At 37.5% G+C, this 21,922-nt stretch overlaps 2 protein-coding genes across 6 annotated transcripts in view; one reads left to right on the top strand and one right to left on the bottom strand.

Annotated features, from left to right (window-relative positions):
* Window positions 1-1,805: 1,805 nt before the first annotated feature.
* On the bottom strand, window positions 1,806-14,579 carry LOC149481962 (protein VAC14 homolog). 4 transcript variants are annotated; one of them, XM_089705327.1, is made up of 14 exons: window positions 14,378-14,579; window positions 13,782-13,932; window positions 13,332-13,562; window positions 12,914-13,131; window positions 11,600-11,720; window positions 10,985-11,108; window positions 10,176-10,501; window positions 9,626-9,809; window positions 9,305-9,407; window positions 6,089-6,263; window positions 4,310-4,428; window positions 3,932-4,011; window positions 3,398-3,551; window positions 1,806-3,202 (listed from the first exon to the last, which is right to left on the bottom strand). In XM_089705327.1, exons 1-14 carry the CDS (start codon window positions 14,476-14,478, stop codon window positions 3,064-3,066), a joined length of 2,226 nt encoding a protein of 741 aa, XP_089561453.1. In that variant the 5' UTR covers window positions 14,479-14,579; the 3' UTR covers window positions 1,806-3,063. The 4 variants fall into 4 exon arrangements, 3 of the variants coding, with proteins under 3 accessions (XP_089561453.1, XP_089561452.1, XP_089561451.1); XR_016316863.1 differs by lacking the exon at window positions 1,806-3,202 and adding an exon at window positions 4,725-4,994 and having other exon boundaries at window positions 3,491-3,551; window positions 5,035-6,263; XM_089705326.1 differs by lacking the exons at window positions 1,806-3,202; window positions 3,398-3,551; window positions 3,932-4,011; window positions 4,310-4,428 and adding an exon at window positions 4,444-4,678 and having other exon boundaries at window positions 5,015-6,263.
* Window positions 14,580-14,892: 313 nt separating this feature from the next.
* LOC149481961 (E3 ubiquitin-protein ligase AMFR-like) overlaps window positions 14,893-21,922 on the top strand; it is a 46,818-nt gene continuing 39,788 nt past the window's right edge. For both annotated transcript variants that reach the window (XM_089705120.1, XM_089705119.1), the window contains exon 1: window positions 14,893-15,464. In XM_089705120.1, the coding sequence (XP_089561246.1) occupies window positions 15,177-15,464 (288 nt within the window). In that variant the 5' untranslated portion in view covers window positions 14,893-15,176. The remainder of the gene's footprint in view (window positions 15,465-21,922) is intronic.

Genomic DNA, 21,922 nt, shown 5'->3' with positions numbered 1-21,922 from the left:
CCTTTATTTATTTAAGAATTCTAATGAAAACGATGTATATGAACGCTTATAGACTCTTTTAAACTATCCAAGTTCATTATTTTATTCATCACTGGCCGCGAAAGTTCATCAAGTCGCCACTAGCGCATTCAAAAGTACCCAAATCCCTTTACCATAATTTTCCGATTTTTAGCATCTCTCGTTCTATCTTATACTATATATAAAAATGAATCGCAAAATGTGTTGGTAAGCGCATAACTCGAGAACGGCTGAACCGATTTCGATAATTCTTTTTTTATTATATTCCTTGAAGTACGAGGATGGTTTTTATGTAGAGAAAACGTAAATATGTACCACGGGCGAAGCCGGGGCGGACCGCTAGTTGAATATGAAAATGAAAATAGCTATTGGCATTAATACTTTGCTAATTGCGTTGACATAGATTTTTGGTTTTATTACAGCTTAAAGATATTATAGACCTGAGTTTTTCATGTGAATATCAATTTAATGTAATTAAGAATTCAAATTTATCGTAATTATTACTCCTATATTTGTGTTAACTATAAGACGTTACTTTGTACCAAATTTCATGACTGTGTTTATAACTTTATAGGAAGCACCCTGTAGGTTTTGATTCCCTTACGAATGTCGAAATTTGCAAAAATTTTAAGCATTTACGGCTGTATGTTTTGATTGCGTTGGCTTATAAAGTTGATTTTTTTACAGCATCAAGGGACTGTAGACTTGAGTATTCAATATAAATTTCAGCTTGATACCTTCACGCGTTCCTGATAAAAAAAGATTTTAAGGGTTTCGTTTTGTCTGTTGAGGCTCGGAACCCAATTTTTTTCTGTCCAATGTTTTCTTTTTATTTGAATTGTGATTTGAATGATATGGATATGTCAAGACCCTTTTTTAAAGAACGCGAGTTGTTATCAGAGTGTTATTATTATTGATTACGTAAAACTACCCTTGAAGCTGTGAAGAAATCAAACTTATAAGCCAACGCAATCTAAAGCTTAACAGCCGTTTATGCTGCAAATTTTCGCAAATTTCGACATTCGCAAGGGATTAAATACAGGTTTAAATAGAACTTTAGGTGTGCGAGTGACTCCGATTCGCACTTTTGTACAGTATAAGATTTTTATGTTATTTTATCGAGTACGATTTGGGGGGGGGGTGTAGGTAACGTTTCGTAACCTACAGTACCTAGTTAGTACTTCTAGGATACGAAATACTAAGTGTGACGTGATCGATATGATATTATAATACATATGATGTTACTTTGATAAAATAATATGTAACAGTATGAAGAGATTAAATAAAAGTTTTTGAAAGATACCTGTGAAGGTTTGAAAATACATATCATATTTCAAGATTTTGCAAAAGCTTTCGACAACATTACTTATTTTATTAGCAATACTGACAGAGGAAGTCTGGTATAAACCTATATTTCCTTTCTCGTTACGAACGTACACAGTCCATTCTCAAAGTAATATAAGTGCACTGCACTAAAGCTTACTCTACCGGAAACCAGTATAATAATCTATAGTTAAACAATCAGGTGTTCCACAAGGTCCTACTCTATTTATGGTATGCATAAATGATGCATTACATTTTTTTTTCTTATATTTCATTGTAATAAATATATATTTAACATTTATTAACCATAAATGCATATTTTGATATTACTTTCTTACTTTTGATCCTAGAATATTGAATTACTAATTCTGATATTGTAGTTAGGCGACTCTGATTCAATTCATATTCAAACTGAGTTCACCCTCAACCCTTTGATATTGGATGATTAAAATAAAACAAACACATTTGGAATGTACACATAGATTTATTTGATCTCATCTTATGAAACTAAATATTTACAAAATTTGGTAGAATAAATATGAGATACCTAAGGTATAACAGTAAATTCTTAATCATACTTTTTAATCATAACAATACAATAAATACAAATAAAAATTGCGTTTACTAATTTTTAAACAATAAAATGTACCATCACAGGCAGATAGTATCAAAAACTGATTTTTAGAAACTTATCTATGAGTTGTGTTAAGGTAACATTAAACTCTTAGGTTTCACAAGCAGCCAAGGTTCAATTGGTCTAAATTCTTAATTATATAAGTTACATTATTAATAATGAAATCATAAAGCGCTGAGAACAGACATTGAGGTGTTAAGGAGATTCTTTTTAAAATTTGTACTAGTATATTCTAACTAATCAGTAGTAAATATTTTAAAAGGTTCGATAGTTTTTAGGCAGGTTGAAGTTTTATTACAAATAAAATTTTCATATCTATCTAATAAGTTAGAAGAATAATTATTCTGTCTCAGCTACAACAACAACAACACTCATCACCAAGATCTACAAATCTCAGATAAAGTAATAAACACCTAGCTAATATTTTTGAATATTCTAGCTAATATTATATCCGTTGTTGTAACGGTATGAGTTCGTACTTAAGTAGGGTTGTGAAATAGGTAATTGGAAACAGGACACACAAGACACGTTAAACATTTAGTTACAGTAGTTACAGTAGCAGTTCTTTAGCCAATAGACAAATCTCCTCTACTAATTACAGTTAAGCAGCTAAAAGTAGTAGAAAATGTGAGGGCGGGAGGGTTCTCTAACATACACAACAACAAGTAAATATTCAAATTAACACCTTATTTCGTTGCAGTAACGTTCAATGTCTATCGTACTAGAAAACTCTGCCTAATAGAAGCGTTAGTAGTTTTTAATTTTTTAACCGTGACTGCGAGTCTCGTTGTTTATTGAGAGTCGCTTCGTGAGTATGTGCGTGTGTTACTGTACGTGCGCGTGTAGGTTTGTGTAGCGGTGTCTGCGGGGGTGTGAGTGTGTTTGTGATTGTGAATGTGTGTGTGGTTGTGAGTGTACGTGCGGTTGCGAGCGTCTATGCGGGTGTGAGTGTGTATGTGGGTGTGAGTGTGAGTGCGTACGTGGGTGTGTTCACTCGTGCTCACATCGCGCCGTACGTGCTTGTGTTTATGTTTGTGAGTGTGTGTGTGTCGGTGCGTGTAGGCGTGCCCCCGGGGGCCGGGTGTGTGCTACAGGTAGTGTCGGTCGCGGCGGTCGCGGCGCTCGGCGAGGCGGTAGCGGCGGTGCGCGCTCTGCACCGCAAGGAACTCCTGCAGCAGCGCCTCGAAGTCGATGTCCGGCGTCACCCCGTCGGCGGGCTGCTGCTCGCTGCACATACAATACCTTTTTTATAATTGAGGATACAAAGTTTGTAGGACACGATAATCATGATAACATTTAAGCACGATTCACGCTGCACCGTGTCGCGATCTAGCCGTGCCCCGTCCGAGGACTGGTCACTGTATAACTGGTGATTGTATAACTTTTTGTATGAAGCGAGTCCCAAGGCTCGGCAGTACGTACGGCAGCAGTACGGGCGCGTCGGGCGGCGGCGCGGTGTGCAGGCGGTGCCGCAGCGCGTGGAAGGCGGCGCCCTGCGGCAGCAGCATGAGCAGCCCGAACAGCGCGCCCCGCAGTGCCGCGCTCTGCTGGCCCCCGAGCAGCTCCAGACGTAAATCTAACAAAAAATAATATTTTACAGGGACCTGTTCTAGGACCTCTGTTATTTCTTATGTATAGTAATGAATAAAAATAAATAATTTAGTATTTTTTTAAACAATTCTCCTATGGTTCCTTCTATTACACAAGAATTATAGAATATTGATCAAATTTTGTATATTAAATAGAAAAAATTACAACTTTCCAAGAACCTATTCTTGGTCCACTGTTATTCCTCATTTATATCGGAAACAAATGACTAATTAATTTAATTTTTTTAACGAAACAATATCACATGTATTTTTTTCTATCACCAAACAATTTCTTTCATTAATAGACAAGGCAATAGGCGAACTAGAAATGTTTACCAAAACTACACACTACAAGAACAATACTTACATGCAAATATTGGCGATTCAATAAGTTGTACTAATTTGTCGATCTCTGTAAGAAACTCTACAGTGATTTCAAGATCACCACTGATTTGTAGTTAAAGAATATGCATATGAAAAGAGGAAACCAGTTTTACACACTTCTTATACACATAAAAAGAATAAATATTTAGGACATATACTAAAAAGGCCAATTTTATTATCATTTAAAAATATTTATAAAAAGTGGGAAAAAAATGTGCTGACAAATTCATGACTGTGATTAAAATCGTTGTTGTAGATGAAGATGATGGTAATGACGATAACAATGATGCAGATGAAATTCATACAAATTCAAATGAACCCATTGACATAAACAATTGAATAACAAAAGTAAAAAGGATACAAGGTGGATATGAGCCGGTTGCAGTGCGTGTAGTTGTGTGTGAGCAGACACAGCGCAAGCAGCGCCACGCCGCTGTGGCACCAACACTGGTACAGCGACTTGAACAGCGCGTGCGTGCTCTGCCGAGTTTCAGTCGAATTTAATATTTCATTGGTAATGTGGATACATTTTTTACATTTAAATTATTCGGAAATAAAACAGCGACAGAGGGGTTTTAATACATCTTAGTATCAACAATTAATTTTTCAGGGATAACTAAATGTAGTTTTGTGCAAATATGTAGTTTTTGTTTTACACACAAAGGTACATAGATTTGCAAATAGGTAGTGTCGTGTATAATAAGGTACAGTCGAGTGCAGAGGTGTGCAGCTCGCGGTACAGTCGCGCACAGCTCGGCACAGCCGCGCACAGTTACCGGGTCGCGGAAGGCGCGCAGGCGGCGGCGCGTGTGGTGCAGCTCGGGCGCGGTGAGCAGGATGGCGGAGAGCACGTCCACGAGCCGCCCCGCGAAGCGCAGCTCGCGGTACAGTCGCGCACAGCTCGGCACAGCCGCGCACAGCTCGGCACAGCCGCGCACAGTTACCGGGTCGCGGAAGGCGCGCAGGCGGCGGCGCGTGTGGTGCAGCTCGGGCGCGGTGAGCAGGATGGCGGAGAGCACGTCCACGAGCCGCCCCGCGAAGCGCAGCTCGCGGTACAGTCGCGCACAGCTCGGCACAGCCGCGCACAGCTCGGCACAGCCGCGCACAGCTCGGCACAGCCGCGCACAGTTACCGGGTCGCGGAAGGCGCGCAGGCGGCGGCGCGTGTGGTGCAGCTCGGGCGCGGTGAGCAGGATGGCGGAGAGCACGTCCACGAGCCGCCCCGCGAAGCGCAGCTCGCGGTACAGTCGCGCACAGCTCGGCACAGCCGCGCACAGCTCGGCACAGCCGCGCACAGTTACCGGGTCGCGGAAGGCGCGCAGGCGGCGGCGCGTGTGGTGCAGCTCGGGCGCGGTGAGCAGGATGGCGGAGAGCACGTCCACGAGCCGCCCCGCGAAGCGCAGCTCGCGGTACAGTCGCGCACAGCTCGGCACAGCCGCGCACAGCTCGGCACAGCCGCGCACAGTTACCGGGTCGCGGAAGGCGCGCAGGCGGCGGCGCGTGTGGTGCAGCTCGGGCGCGGTGAGCAGGATGGCGGAGAGCACGTCCACGAGCCGCCCCGCGAAGCGCAGCTCGCGGTACAGTCGCGCACAGCTCGGCACAGCCGCGCACAGCTCGGCACAGCCGCGCACAGTTACCGGGTCGCGGAAGGCGCGCAGGCGGCGGCGCGTGTGGTGCAGCTCGGGCGCGGTGAGCAGGATGGCGGAGAGCACGTCCACGAGCCGCCCCGCGAAGCGCAGCTCGCGGTACAGTCGCGCACAGCTCGGCACAGCCGCGCACAGCTCGGCACAGCCGCGCACAGTTACCGGGTCGCGGAAGGCGCGCAGGCGGCGGCGCGTGTGGTGCAGCTCGGGCGCGGTGAGCAGGATGGCGGAGAGCACGTCCACGAGCCGCCCCGCGAAGCGCAGCTCGCGGTACAGTCGCGCACAGCTCGGCACAGCCGCGCACAGCTCGGCACAGCCGCGCACAGTTACCGGGTCGCGGAAGGCGCGCAGGCGGCGGCGCGTGTGGTGCAGCTCGGGCGCGGTGAGCAGGATGGCGGAGAGCACGTCCACGAGCCGCCCCGCGAAGCGCAGCTCGCGGTACAGTCGCGCACAGCTCGGCACAGCCGCGCACAGCTCGGCACAGCCGCGCACAGTTACCGGGTCGCGGAAGGCGCGCAGGCGGCGGCGCGTGTGGTGCAGCTCGGGCGCGGTGAGCAGGATGGCGGAGAGCACGTCCACGAGCCGCCCCGCGAAGCGCAGCTCGCGCTCGCCGCGCAGCGTGTGCGCCAGCGCGCGGTACACCTCCTCCGCCGGCAGCAGCACGCACAGCTGCCTGCCACACACGCATACACATACATACAAACACACGATTAAGGATTGCTATACGTAACGCTTCAATTAATTGCAATTAGATCCGGCTCGAAGGAGCACGAAGAAATATGGTAAATCGAAAAATAAGTTGTTAAAAATAGCTGATAAATGTACCCCGGAGTTAGAAAAGAATATCGGAAATAATAACTGTAGCTGTAGCGAAAAAGAAACAAAAAATAAAAGACGGGTTGCACTCCGGGAGTGCCGGCAGAAGTGAAAACTTGATTATTAACGTTGAGCATGTTTGATATTTTGGAATGGTATCCGTCTTACGCTTTTTCGATCAGGTCACGTGTCCTGACGCGAGTTTAAGATTTTATACCCATTACAGAAAAAGTGCTCAACGCCGCTTAAGAAGTTTTCACTTCAATAAATTATATTGTATTGCCACCGATCCTTGATAAGTGTAAATGAAAAAAAAAAAAAACAATCAAATATAAAATTGCGCTTATTTCATTTTTAATCAGTTCGACTCTGGTTTTCTAACTGAAAAGTATCTAGAACTATCTAATAATACTGTAAATTTTCGAGAAAATAATGCTGAATCAGTAACGATCAATGCATATTATAAGGCAGGGTATCGACCTGTCTAAGGCGTTTGACTGCGTTAACCTACTTACTTAACTTGGTTAATTGAATCAATACAGTAATAAAAGTATTGTTTTAGATTTAAATCAATAAATTAATTGAAGAATTAACGTATTCATTGTTTCCGTAACCTATGTTAAAATTATATGAAATCTGATTGAAATACTCTAATTATTGGTGTCCTCCAGGGATCTATACTAGGGCCTTTTCTTTTTCTAGTTTATGTAAACGATTTGCGATGAATTGTACTAAACCACGCTAATTCCTCTCTTTGCACATGATACACATTCATAATTCAAAATTGATACAAACACTCACTTCATTAATAATTAACACATTATACATATAACATATGATATCTCTTCGTAATCGTAGGCAACAAAGGGATATCTTGTTTTTATACAAAATAATTAGAGTTATTATTGTATGTCCACAAATATTAGAGTAAATTAGGTTTACAGTGCCTAGTAAAATTTCCGATATTTTTTTCTAAAAATATTGTTAATTACTTTAAATATAGTTACGTTAGTCATAAAAATTAATTAACATAAGAAGCGCTATGTTGATTTAGTTGGTACAATTTAGGTAAGTTTATGGTATTATAAATGAATTGTCCTTACCTATAATTGGTGGATACATCCTTACCATTTATATACTTCTAGATTTAAGCTTGTAAGATTTGTATGTATTTACTATTTACTGTTGGTTTGGCTTAATAAATAAATAAATAATTAAAAATAAACATATTAAGAAATGTAGCTCACATATCAATAGTTTCATTTATCACGGAATTTCACAAAAATAAATGCACTTAATTTTCATAATATCAAAATAGGATTTAATCTATTAAGGGCCGATTTTTCAATGCTTGAATAAAACTTATTCGTCGAATAATGTATAAAACTACCATTTTAAAAACGTATTCTAATTGCCCGTATTTGACAGTCTACGTGACGTTTTAATATTATCGTGTAATACTTTATTGGACGGATAAGTTTTATCCAAGCATTGAAAAATCGGCCCTTATGAGAATAGTAAAAAATTAGAAACACATTGATCTTTTTAACAATTAACTTTAATAGCATAATCTTTATAAAAAGATTATGCTATTAAAGTTAAGTAAAGGGACACACCGCGCGCCATCTATTGAGATGATTAACAACCATTTCAACCAATATGAAGCACTTTTCAGTGAATACAATATTGTAACGATGGAACACGACCTTTTTTGTTGAATTTATATTTTTGGTTTTATGGCATTCAAATGCTTTATAAATATAAATTTATAAAGAATAGAAAAAATTCGATCACGAGGCGGGACTCGAACCCGCATCCTTCGCGCCATTCCGGGGCGGATGCCTGACCAACTCAGCCACTCGTGACCCGCCAGAGCAATCGAATTTATTCTATTCCTTCAGTTTTATGTGTCTGAAGGGACACACCGCGCGCCATCTATTGAGATGATTAACAACCATTTCAACCAATATGAAGCACTTTTCAGTGAATACAATATTGTAACGATGGAACACGACCTTTTTTGTTGAATTTATATTTTTGGTTTTATGGCATTCAAATGCTTTATAAATATAAATTTATAAAGAATAGAAAAAATTCGATCACGAGGCGGGACTCGAACCCGCATCCTTCGCGCCATTCCGGGGCGGATGCCTGACCAACTCAGCCACTCGTGACCCGCCAGAGCAATCGAATTTATTCTATTCCTTCAGTTTTATGTGTCTGAAGGGACACACCGCGCGCCATCTATTGAGATGATTAACAACCATTTCAACCAATATGAAGCACTTTTCAGTGAATACAATATTGTAACGATGGAACACGACCTTTTTTGTTGAATTTATATTTTTGGTTTTATGGCATTCAAATGCTTTATAAATATAAATTTATAAAGAATAGAAAAAATTCGATCACGAGGCGGGACTCGAACCCGCATCCTTCGCGCCATTCCGGGGCGGATGCCTGACCAACTCAGCCACTCGTGACCCGCCAGAGCAATCGAATTTATTCTATTCCTTCAGTTTTATGTGTCTGAAGGGACACACCGCGCGCCATCTATAGATGATTAACGCGCGCGGTGTGTCCCTTCAGACACATAAAACTGAAGGAATAGAATAAATTCGATTGCTCTGGCGGGTCACGAGTGGCTGAGTTGGTCAGGCATCCGCCCCGGAATGGCGCGAAGGATGCGGGTTCGAGTCCCGCCTCGTGATCGAATTTTTTCTATTCTTTATAAATTTATATTTATAAAGCATTTGAATGCCATAAAACCAAAAATATAAATTCAAATACAGGCTTAAATACTAGTAATGACAATAAATTCAAGTCAAGGCGAGATTATCGAAAATAAAATTTGCACAGCTATTTTTAATAAAGCTTATTAACAACTGACTAATTTACCTGATTATAAAAGCGCCCCGGTCTTCCAATAAATTCTCATCGGCGGCGAGCAACCGCAGCAACGCTTTCAAGAATTTGTAATAATATGGACTCGCTTCCAAATCTGCAACAAATTTTAATTTACATTGAACTCAGAGATATTCCGATTACTTTAAAAAATAAGTTTGTAGTAGTTTCCATCGACACAATATAATTTGACAATGATTTATAAATAACACATCACTTGAAGCTCTGCGCTCTCGGTGCCGGTGGGTGTTAGCTTTATATTGGTACTGGTTATAGTAGTAATGTTGATATAAGAGACGTTAATAACTGACTTACCGACAGGCAGTTCCGCGTTCTCACTACTATCGGCGGTGGTATTAGTGGTGGTATTGGTGGTGGGTTGCGGCTGACAGGAGCAGATCTCAGCGAGCAGTGCGATGGCGCGGCGCACTACTTCGTCCGAGCCGTCCGTGAGCGCGCCCAGTGCAGGGCTGAACACTGTCTCCGTTTGGGGGTACATCTGCCCAGAATTTTTTTGGATATAAAAAATTTCTGTGTTCATGTTGTGTGTAATTTATTGAACAATAAAGCTTTCTAGAAAAATTATAAACAAAATTGCTTCTAATGTTATAAAATTAAAAATTGAAGCAATCAATAAATCGATTGATTAATTATTATTCGATTCGATCGATTGCCTTGTTGGTTGTATTAGGTTGTTTTCCTGAAAAACCCCCAAAATAAAAGGATGGTGCGTGTTATAATATATCCAATGTGCAGATTGCAGTGTAATACAGATTGACTTGCAGTTTATTTTTTCATTTGATATCCAATATCGCTTTAGAAACTGGTAATCTAAAAAAATTAAGACAAATTGAAAAAATCTTACCTCACTAGGTAATTTATTGTATAAGTGCAGGATCCAATCGAGCGCCGCTATCTTCGTGTGAACGGAATTGTGATGTAACATCTGTGTGAGCACTCCGACAACTGCAACTAGATTTAATTTCTCTCCCACTGTTCCACTTTCTTCCTGATCTTTAGTATCTGTTTCTTTATTTTCTTTTTCTTCTGCGTTTGTTGCTTCTTGTTTATCTTTTTCCTTTTCTTTGTCATCGAGTGATAGTCCTTTCATTGCTGCTTCGGGAATTTCGGATTCCGATTCAACAAGTTTGATCAACTGTAGGTTGACGGTTGCTGCGATCTCACGTATTTCTGATTGTGTGATTAAGATTTATATTGGATATAAATATGAACAATGTGTACGGTTACTAATGGTTAATCAAGTACTGTGTGACAGAGACAACTTATATTTTCAAATATAGCACCTCTTAAGTCCTAACTATTTATTGTTTTATTAACTTTAATAGTGGTGGTAAAAATATTGTGGTCATATAAAAAAAAAATACCCGGCAGCTAAAATTTATTGAAAATCTTGGATTCTTCATTTATTAGGTTAGGTCTTTATTAAACGTTTTAACAAGTAAATAGTTCAAACAAAAATTATAGATGTTAATGTACAAAAAAATATTTACTCGTATTGTATTGTACTGTATAGTATTGCATTATATAGCATAGTATTGTATCGTATCGAATAGTATTGTATTTTACTGTATAGTAATCTATTGTATTGTATAGCGTAGTATTGTATCGTATCGAATAGTATTGTATTGTACTGTATGTAGTGCCAAAGGATACTCTTCCGTGGCTCGTCTGTGTAGGCGAGTGCGGGCAGCACGGCGCACAGCACGCCGGACGCGTGCGGTAACGCGCGCCGCCCGCACAGCTCCAGGAACTCGCGCACCCACGTGAGGGCCGTCAGCTGGCCGTACACACGCACATTACTTACATATACACATTACATTTGTGTAAACGTATACAAGCACGCACGCACAAACGCACAATAAAAGCAAGCATAAAAAAGTATTATTACTTAAACATTACTCATATACACTATCTGGAAGATCTTTACTAAAACTACACATTTTTTATGTTTAATATTTTCATGCTATTGATTTTACGCAACTTATCTTCTTATATGTATATAAAAATGAATCGCAAAATGTGTTGGTAAGCGCATAACTCGAGAACGGCTGAACCGATTTCGATAATTCTTTTTTTATTATATTCCTTGAAGTACGAGGATGGTTTTTATGTAGAGAAAACGTAAATATGTACCACGGGCGAAGCCGGGGCGGACTGCTAGTACATAAATAAATATTTAATAAGATACCTAATGATATTTTCAATTGTAAGAATTCTTAAAATTATTTCTTTAATTTTTTGCAATAAATGGTGTAAATAAAAATATACCTGCAACAGCTCTTCAGTGGACTGAGCATGTGTGATCAGTATGTTGATCATGGCCTCGAAGTCCACTTGCGATGGATCCTTCCTGATGCTGCGCAGGAATTCGTTCAGCTGAACTTCACACCTGCAAATAAATTTGTACTAATTGTACTAATTTTGATACCCGAGAAAGGACATAGGCTACCTTTTATTGCGAAATATGTACCACGGGCGAAGCTGGGGCGGACCTCTAATAATATTATAAATGCGAAAGTGTGTTTATTCGTTTTAATGTGACATGGCCATGGGTAACTTTTGACAGCGGTGAAACGACTCATACTAATGCGAATTTAACATCAGGGCCAGGGGAATCCGCGGGCAAAGAAAAATATATGAATATTGTTTTCAATAAAAATGATGATGATGATATTGTTCATGAAATTAATAATAATTCCATTATTCCAGGGCCCTGGTGAAAGCGCCCAACGACCGGGACCGGGAAAAATTTACAATTTTAGGAAGATTAGAAAAATGATTTTAACAATAGTTAGGGAAATTTCGATTGACAGAAAAATTACGATACGCGGATACGCGGGCGGGAATCTAGTTGGCTATTGTATATTACGCCCGATATTGCACCTTTATATATTTGAGCTGCATCTACACAAAATATTAAAATCTTTGACAACACAATCTCCATCAAATATTCTCATACTTATTATAAAACTCCTAATTTCACCATCATTTTGTTAAACTGTCCGATGCAAAACTCTGCTTACCCATGTATTAGGCAGAGTTTTGCCATGACCTATACAATATTTTATCATTATTGATGTGAAAATTCTTTAGGCGTGTTGAGAGCAAAATTTCAAGGTCACGTCATGGCAATACCACCACGTCATGGCGACGATTTTGGTATATTTGAATCTTGCAAAGAAGTTTTATTTCTACACGTGTGCTCAGCACGCTCTTTTTTATGTAATGTGTTTGAGCGATGCTGTTAGACCATTTTTTGACGAGTTTTTAAGCAGCACAGCTTTGGTAGGTATGTGCGCACACTCACGCCACGGCGAGTCATATAAACATGAGCCGAGTCGAATTATTGTGCTTTTCCACCAATAATATGCGAGGATGTGTAGCGAGAAATATTTTTGTAAAGAACCAATCGTATCTCTTCATTAAGTTTGAAGCGTTTAGCATTTGAAGGATACTATTGGTTATTTACAAACATTCCTCGCTACACATCCTCGTACATTAAATGGTGGCTCATGTTTATATGACTCGTCGTGCCGTGGGTGTGCGAATACACCTCTAGCAAAGCAAAAGATAGTCACGCACATGCGGCGGATCTCCGGGTTGGGGTCGTCCAGCACGCTGAAGAGCGGGTCGAGCAGCGCGGGCAGGTGCGCGCGCAGGCCGAGCGCCGGCGCCGCGTCCAGCGCGCACACCCACGCCACCGCGAACTGCCGCGCGCTCGCCACGCGCGAGTACATGCGCTCGCGCACCAGCGGCACGAACGCGGCCGCCGAGAACGACGCGCTCTCCGTCACTATGTCCTGCCATAATCATTGTAAAATCAGCTGTTCATTAGCCTATTTTTATAAAAATAATGCAGTTCAGCTTTGAATCATCAAAATTCATTATAAAATCAAAAACTTAGCATGCATAACATTTCACAGATATGATTTTTTTCTACCTCCCAATTACTTGATGTATAATCATCATGTTTAATTATTGATAATTATTCCATCATTACCTTAACCAATCTATCCAACAGCTCTGCACCCTGCTTCACTTGTGGTTCAGGATCTGCAGCCAATCTCGCCAGAGCATCAAATATGATGGGGAAGTAGGGCAAAGCCGCCCCTCGCACAATTTTCAACACATTGAACAGGGCTTCTGCAGCCGCATATCTCACTCTGGCTTCGCTCTCACTGAGACAGGCCACTATAGGATGAGTCAGCTCTCCTACGTATGACACACAACCCTGAAAATGTTATAATTACAAATTTTAATACAAAACTAATACTCTACAATTTATTAAATGTTGTTGCAGATAATGATATACAATAAATAACTATTATTTTACTGCATAGTGTAAAGTCGACTTAAAAGAAAAGTTATATGATAATACTATGCCTTATTTGAACTTATAATGTATTTTAGCATCAAAAGGTCAAATATTCATATCAAGAAAATAATGTACCTTTCCCAAACCAACAGCCACTGATGAGAGCCCCATGAGGGCACCGTTCTTGACATTAGGGTTGGTTGATGACATCAAGTCCTGCCCCAACACACGGATGAGACGCTTTATCTGGTTCGTGTTATTTGCATCACTGAAGTCTTTCACCATTCTAAAAGATAAATATATAGAGAACATGTGTTATACTTTAACATATTGTATTTTATTTTTATAATATACTTATTATCCCCAAGCGGCTTCACCAGTATAGTCTATAAAAAAACAGCAGAGTTGTTTTCTGAGATAAAACTTACATTCTATGTTTTTTCTCAGACTTCAAGCTATCTCTGTACCAAATTTCATCCAAATCGGTTCAGCAGTTTTTGTGTGAGGGAGTGACAAAAAAAAGCAATCATACAAACTTTCGCATTTATAATATTAGTATGATAGGACTTAACAGTAAAGTAAATATTAAATGAAAACTAAGAAATAGATAATTTTCAAATACCGCCCCTTTTTTAACTTGAGTTGAAATATTTAATTTCTACACTAATTATGAAGAGAATTCTCACGGTCTGCATGCAAAAAAAAATTAAATACATAAAAAGAAAACTCACTTTTCAATCTCTCCTCCAGCAAATTTTCTTTTTTCATAAACCTTATCGCAAAGCCCTCGAACGCATGCTGAGCTCAAGGGAGCATAATCTCGTTCCGTCATTTTATTATCCTTTGCCTATTAGCCTTTAAATTTTAATTCAATAACTATATTTTAGTCAGATAATCAGATTTACTTATTATCGCGACAGCCGACAATTTGTTGTCAACTGCAACGATAAAAGTGAGTGTCAACTGTCAGACGTCAGCTGTCATTTCGTTATTGATTTCAAAATGTCCTTTACATTTCAATTTACAGGTTGAGCTCAAACAATTTGATGAGTAATGAGTATTTAAATAAAAATTGATAATTTTTGTAATTTTATACAAAGTATTTCAAAGTCTATAGAAATTAAATCTCTGCCGACTTAATTTTGTTTATGTAAAAAAAAGGATTTTTTGTTTTTTTTTCCTTATAACAACCCTTTGTGACAATGCGTCAAATATTTTCTATCAATGTCATTAGCTGTCATTTCACCTTATTTTCGATTTCTACGGATTTCTATAAAAATTCTTATAGTAACGCCTACTACTTAAACATATAAACGACATCACCACTACCAACTCGCTAGCAATTGCAATCAAGCGTGACCGTTGTTTATTATATTTTCAATGATGTGATGTTATTATCGCGCATATATTATTTTGATTAAAAATTCGTTTGTATACTATTCAGTATCCAATGTCATTGCTTTTAAATCGAGGGAAGTGTACTATTAGCGTTTATTTAGTGCTTTAGTTTCATAGTGTCGAACGTTCAAGATGCCTGTGACACTCGTAGACAGGTTGCCCTTGCCGAATCTCAAGGTTTATTCGGCGGGAAGTGTTTTACTACTATCGGTGGCTGTATATTATGCGGTTAACGTCACTAGTGACCCTAACTGGCGAGCGAATGCAACCCTGCAGCGGCAGGAGGCGGAAACTGTCGAAAGTGATGTGAAGATGATGGAAGCAGTGCCAGCTGCCCTGGAGGCCAACGCGACGAGGAATATCACCGAGCATGCCGTGGAAGTGATGACGTTCATGATGCAAGAACCACTGTGTATGTGGGTGAGTAATTAACACATTTAGACAGCAATAATTGTTTACAAACATGTGATAGTTAGCGACTGAAAACATTGTTGGCACAAGATAAACATGCCAATGTGCTTGTATCTTCCTTTTAATTGAAATATTTGTTTACATTTCTTGGCAGACTCACAATGAGTAAATATATTATGCTCACAGAAAAAAAAAATATTTACTACAATGTAGCGTACTATAGCATCCATGATCCAATCATTGATATTATACTGCTAACTATAAAATATGATAGTCAAATTTCAATGTAATTCTATGTAAAAAATAGATAAATGGGGATTAATCCCCATTATAAATGTTTATATTAGAATTTCTCAACTTGCTGATAAGTGATAACCAACTAATTAATTCAATCATTACTTTAGTGTCCATAAATTTTTGTTTAATTTGGATATTTCAATTAAATCAATTAAATATTATTTTTTGTAAAGGGTAGTATATTTTTTTAACAATATTATAAAAATGTACATAATATAATTATTATGTAAGACATACTCCAAATCTATGTTTATTTTCCAAATTATGTACAAATTTTCCAATTAATCAAATTTTCTATACAAAAAATACATTTTCATTTTTTATTTAAAGTAGATTCTTTTTTTTTGCAGTACATACCTTTCAATTGATATTAACAGATATGCTATCTTTAGTCTATAAAACAAGGTGACCCAAATTCATATCTGTATTCTTATGCTAAAATGCAAAATATAATTTGCAATACAGGAAATAATATTTGTATTGAACAAAACATGCATTAAAAGTGTAAATATGCTTTTAACATTTCCAATCTCAAGGTTTCTCATTGGTTTCATTTGGTCATTCATCTTTTATTTTTTTGTTTTTTTTTTTTTTAACTTTTAATTGGTAATGAAAAAGCATACAGCAAGTTGTACCTTGGACACATTGTAGCAGAGTGGGATTTTAACAGAAAATTATAATAATTTTAAAATATTATACCACCATCTTTCCTCCACCACTTGAATTTTTTAATCAAATCATGGATATATGAAATATTTTGTATATATAAAAGATTTAATTTCATTTTGTAATGTAATTTTTTGAAGTGAAACTTCTTTACCGGGGTTGGACAAAAATTTAGTGTAACATTTTTGCGTTACGCCGTACGCGTGACATTTTTGCGTTATGCCGTACGCGTGACATTTTTGCGTTACGCCATACGCGTGACATTTTTGCGTTACGCCATACTCGTGACATTTTTAAGGTCATAAAGAAGTTTCACTTCTTACGTGTGTACTCTAGTACACGCATACATTTTTTAATCTTAAGAACTAGAAAAATGATAGGTATCATAAAATTGTTTCATGAAACCCCTTTTAAAAATTCTTAATTTGGAAAAATGTATATATTTGCAGGGAACCATGCATAATAATTTCATAATAAATGATACTTAGGTAGAGTATTTTATACCTAAATTACTTATAAGTGTAATACATAAATACTAGAAAGTTCTGTAGTGAATGAATCAGTTTTAAATTAAAATGATAATGTTATTAACATATTGCGCAAACAAGTGATGCTATTGCTAAATTTTACATACATTGATCCAAAGGTTCACCAATACAAGTAGGTATCTATACTAATATTATAAACTAGCTGTGCCCCATGGTTTTACTTGTATTACACTGCTCCTATTGGTCATAGCATGATGATGATGATAGCCTTCCTCAATGAATGGACTATCTATTATCTAACAGAGAAATGATTTTTTTAAATCAGATCCCTTGTTCTTGAGATTTGTGTGTTCAAACAACATGCTCTTCAGCTTAATAATGACTTTAAATGTATGGGTGATTTTTCTTCATTCACACCTATTCTGCTGAATGCATTTTGATGACATGGCAGTGTTTAGCTTATGGATCATAATAGCACCTAATGTTGTACTCTTGCCGATTTACATGTCTAAATTTTACTTAAATATTATTTGAAATTTATGTTATGTAGTTATTCATTTTAATTGCTTTGCACAAATTGATATACAGATTAATTATTCATGAAGAATTAATATAAATTTTAAGTAGGTTATTGAGTTATGCTAGTCAATGACTCTTACATTTGTGGTAGTGTAGTGGATACTGGATTGTATTTATTATTTTAAATTTAAAGTATGAACCAGCTGTTAGTACAGACTTCATAAAAATAATAGTTGAATTATGACTTAATTGACTTCAATATTGAACCTGAAGGAAGAACATACAGAGTTACTTTTGCATTTATAATATTAGTAAGTCTTACATCAAATCAACATCCTAAACTCATTTAGAAATATGTACCTAGTGTAAAGGTAGATCTCTACTTAATCTTTTTATTTTACATAAAGACAAGTTTTATTACATTTTCTACTATATTCTCTTGAATTCTTCTTGATTCTCAATGAAAGTATATATTTTTACTATCCATTGAACAAAAACAACTATAAAAATGTTATAGTCACGTAAATACTTAATATCATCGTGATCCGGATATACAATAATATACTTATTTATATATATTTTTTTAATTGCCATTTGTAATGAATGAAAGAAAATAACCAAAGAAATTAATTTAAAAATATTTAAGTACCCATAAAACCTTAAACCTCAACTAAATGAAGATGTTACGTCTACCTGGATATCTACAATATCTTGATGCATCTCTGTAAAAGCTTTCAAATTCTTAAATTTGATTTATCTACAATCATTTATGATTCACGATATTTTTTATTGTTTTAATGTTACGAAATACGACGAATCTAGCCTTCATAATTTATCGAAAAATACATTTATATAAATACAAAGATTTTTTATCGCAACATTATGAAAGCAAATGTTTTCCATTAGCTATTTTGGCGCTTAATAAAATTAATTTTGGTAAACTGGTTTACAAGGTAACGGCGAGGTTCGCTGCATGGTCAAATAGTCATGAACTTGAATATGTTATCGACTTAACTTATATAACCGAGTTGAATAATACCGAAATATCTGGAGTCGGTGACATTTTTCGTGTATGCTAATTCAATATAATTAGTTGGCCTGTTCAAAGGACGATTCAGTATTGATAAACAGTTAAATCGTCAATTTTCTGAATATTATTGGGTAGAGCGTAGCAATGTTAAATGTACATAAGATGAGAGAAAAATATTGAAAGTGTGATAAAGCACCAAGGAACAAGCGCCGTTTTAAATTGTGCTTAATAAACTTTCAAATGATTCTTTCTTGTTTGGTAACTGTGGCGGAGAAAGCGAAAATATCGACCAAGACAATATGTGCACAGTGCAGTGTACATAACGGTACAGGGGAATGTTCATCCTAATTGCCGAAACTTGATAATGAGTAGCGGTATGGAGATTTGCACAGTTTTGTCCTACAAATGAAGTGGTGCATTTTTTATTATTTAGATTTTGACGTGGGTCTGCTTGTGAAAACTATATAAAAACATAGGTTTTCTAAGCTCGATAACTGAAATGAAATGACGAATCGTTGTTTACACAGCTTTACTAATTAATCAGCTATTTCAGCTTCCTTCTATATCATGAGTTAAGTCTGATATAATCTACAAGTTCGAAAAAATATCCTTGCATTTGTGGATTTCGAACTACGGATTATTGATTATTTTATATGTTAAATAAGAGGTGATGACGCGATATGTCGCTGATAGCGCACAAGTGCTGATATAACTCTTATTAAGTTATTAATTTATGATATTATAATATTTACAGCTATTTAAATAAACTTCTCCTACGTCAACTTAAAAAATGAACCAATGTCTCCGTTGACGATAGTCTCTTGATCCCTTAGGAATGTCATTTCGTATGAATTTGAATAAGGCAACTTCATTATTGAGAACAAAGATTCGCTTATTATATTCATATAAATATGTATGCCACTATGTAATTGGCAAAATAACATAAATTACAATATAATCTGACAAAATTATTATCAATGTCCCTGAAATGTTTTTGAATACTAGTTTCTACATATTATGTTATACCATGAAGGTAGAGCCTATATTTAGGCGTTTTTTGATAACCTCGAGTTGTGCAGTTTTAAGTTTTAACCGAGGTCTTTGTTTCGGCTATAACCTTCATTGATAAATTAAAGGGGTAGAATTTATTTGGGCTTGAGTTTAGGTAATTATCTTCACGTAGGTATATCAATGGATTTTGTAGGCAGGTGTCCTAAATTGAGCTGTTAACAATTTTAAATTGGCTTAAATAAAGTGTATGTTGAACGAATGAATTTATAACTTCAATTAAAAATTGTCTTAATTTTTTTTTATGACAGAGCAAGCAAAGGGGAAGGTGGGCTGATGTTAAGTGGTCACCACCGCCCATAGACACTTGTAACACTAGAAGTGTTGCAGGAGCTTTGCCGGCCTTTTATGGACAAATAAGCTATTTTCTTGAAGGCCTCAATGTCGTTGTTGTTGTAATTCATTACAGCACGTAAGTTTAACTTAAGGGTAACTCCAGTCTCGTGGACTGCCCGTTAAAAAACTTAAACTAGCAAGTGATTATTCCGCTGAATATTTTCATTTATAAAATTCAATTGTTTATGTTCATATTCCATCCAGACATGTGTGTATCTGATCCAATCATCGAGGTCACGCATGTTTGTTTTCAAACATCGTAGTGTGCGTCCACACTGAATGCGCGGTGGCGGCGGCCTAAGGCGGGCGCGACGAGCGGGCGCTCGCGGTGGCCACACCGACGCGCGAGCTAAGTAGCGGTTCGACGTTTTTCGGGTGTTGCAAACTTTGGACGATTTGCTATTTTTACTGGACAGTCCAATTTTGAGATGAGATCATTAAAGAAGTTGTACACGAAATAAATAAAACAGAGGAATAACGGGTGAATCTTATATGAAGAATTGAGATTATACCCTACAAAATTACTGTGGTGTATATAAGTGTTTTAGATTGAATCGCACTTATAAATAAAGAAGTTTCACTTCAACAATTAAGTATTTACCGCTATTTTACGAAAAACAATAAAGGATATAATATAGAAGTCGAGCGACAAGACCGAACTGGTTTGATACCCCCGCCGTCCGCGCATTGGGTCGCTTGCTGACTAGGCCCGTAGTGTGGCCAGAACGCGCGGATAGGAGAGTTTGAAAACTACGCGCGCTGGCTCGCTCATTACCGTCGCACTAGGCTTCCGCCATAGTCATTTCAATGTGGACGCAAAGGCGCGTTTCATACGTTTGATATTTCGCGCCCGCCGTCGCAACCGCGCTAGGCTCGCAGTGTGGACCTGCACGTAGCGTAATGACAATTTATTGCCGCGGTATTTTAGGTCGTGGCAAAAATATTGTTTTTACGCTGTATGTATGATAAGAAAAGCGCGTATTATTGAATTTAATTTAATCGTGTTACATTACAATTATATCAATTTGGTAGTAATGAATGGGTTCCAATATGTCACCAATAAATGTGTGGATTATAAAACATATTATATCATAGTATAGATAATAATCATCTATTTGAAACAGATTGTACTATTAAAGGTATTAAATAGTAAAGTTACTTGTAAATTATAGTCCTAAAACATTGAAATTAAATTAAATGAAGACATATACTTAACTTAATAACAATTGAAAAATAAACAATAACAATCGAGAACGAATCGAAACAAAAACAAAGCGAAGATAAACGTAATCAAGTGGTATTTAGGAGATTTTTTTTAATAAATGTTTACATGTACGCTCGGAATTTTTCAACGTAAATATGTACCTACTTTGCTAGGTATATAAAGTTTTGTTTACTTATACGATATGAGCGTTATGTAAGGGAAAGTTATTGCGCAATAGGCCAATAGTAAACGCTGTCTTCGAGATGAGTCTCGACGCTTTTGCTTTCTCTTATTTGGCTAATTTTGTTCGATGATCGATCAATGTTGTATGTGGTATGTGTAAACTGTCCTTGTCTTGTTATTCAGCTAATTTTTTTGGATGATTGAACGCTTGCATCTATCAAAATTATAGGTGTTTTAAATGTTCAATGATGACCAAAAGTTAATCGGTTATTTGCATTCGAAATATTTTTCTCCTCCTGACCAATTTTTTAACATAAATTCCTGTAATTATTTATACCGAGACTTTTTTACATCAAAAGGAATCACGATATTTTTTTTTCGTGAATATAACATTACCGGGACAACTAATAACAAGCGCAACTTAAGAGGCGAGTCAATCAGTATCATCTTGCCTTGCCCTTGTGCCACTAAGTGGTGTCGGCAGATCGTATGTTATTACTTATTACCTTCTCTTAACATTTAATTTAATACCATCTATCTAGCACTATCAATCTTTTAAAGATCCTGTTTAAATCATATAACTAATTACTTAAGTTACTTAAGAATTACAATTCCAAGAACAATTACTTATTATACGTTGTCTTATGATATGCAAGTAACTAAAGCAATTAAATCA

Source organism: Colias philodice, chromosome 16 (assembly GCF_061535455.1).
Source record: "Colias philodice isolate Cphi_HAF_F1 chromosome 16, ilColPhil1 Martin Lab GWU primary, whole genome shotgun sequence".
NCBI lineage: Eukaryota > Metazoa > Arthropoda > Insecta > Lepidoptera > Pieridae > Colias > Colias philodice.
Note: the sequence above shows the minus strand (reverse complement) of the source record. Positions and strands in the feature narration are given on the sequence as shown.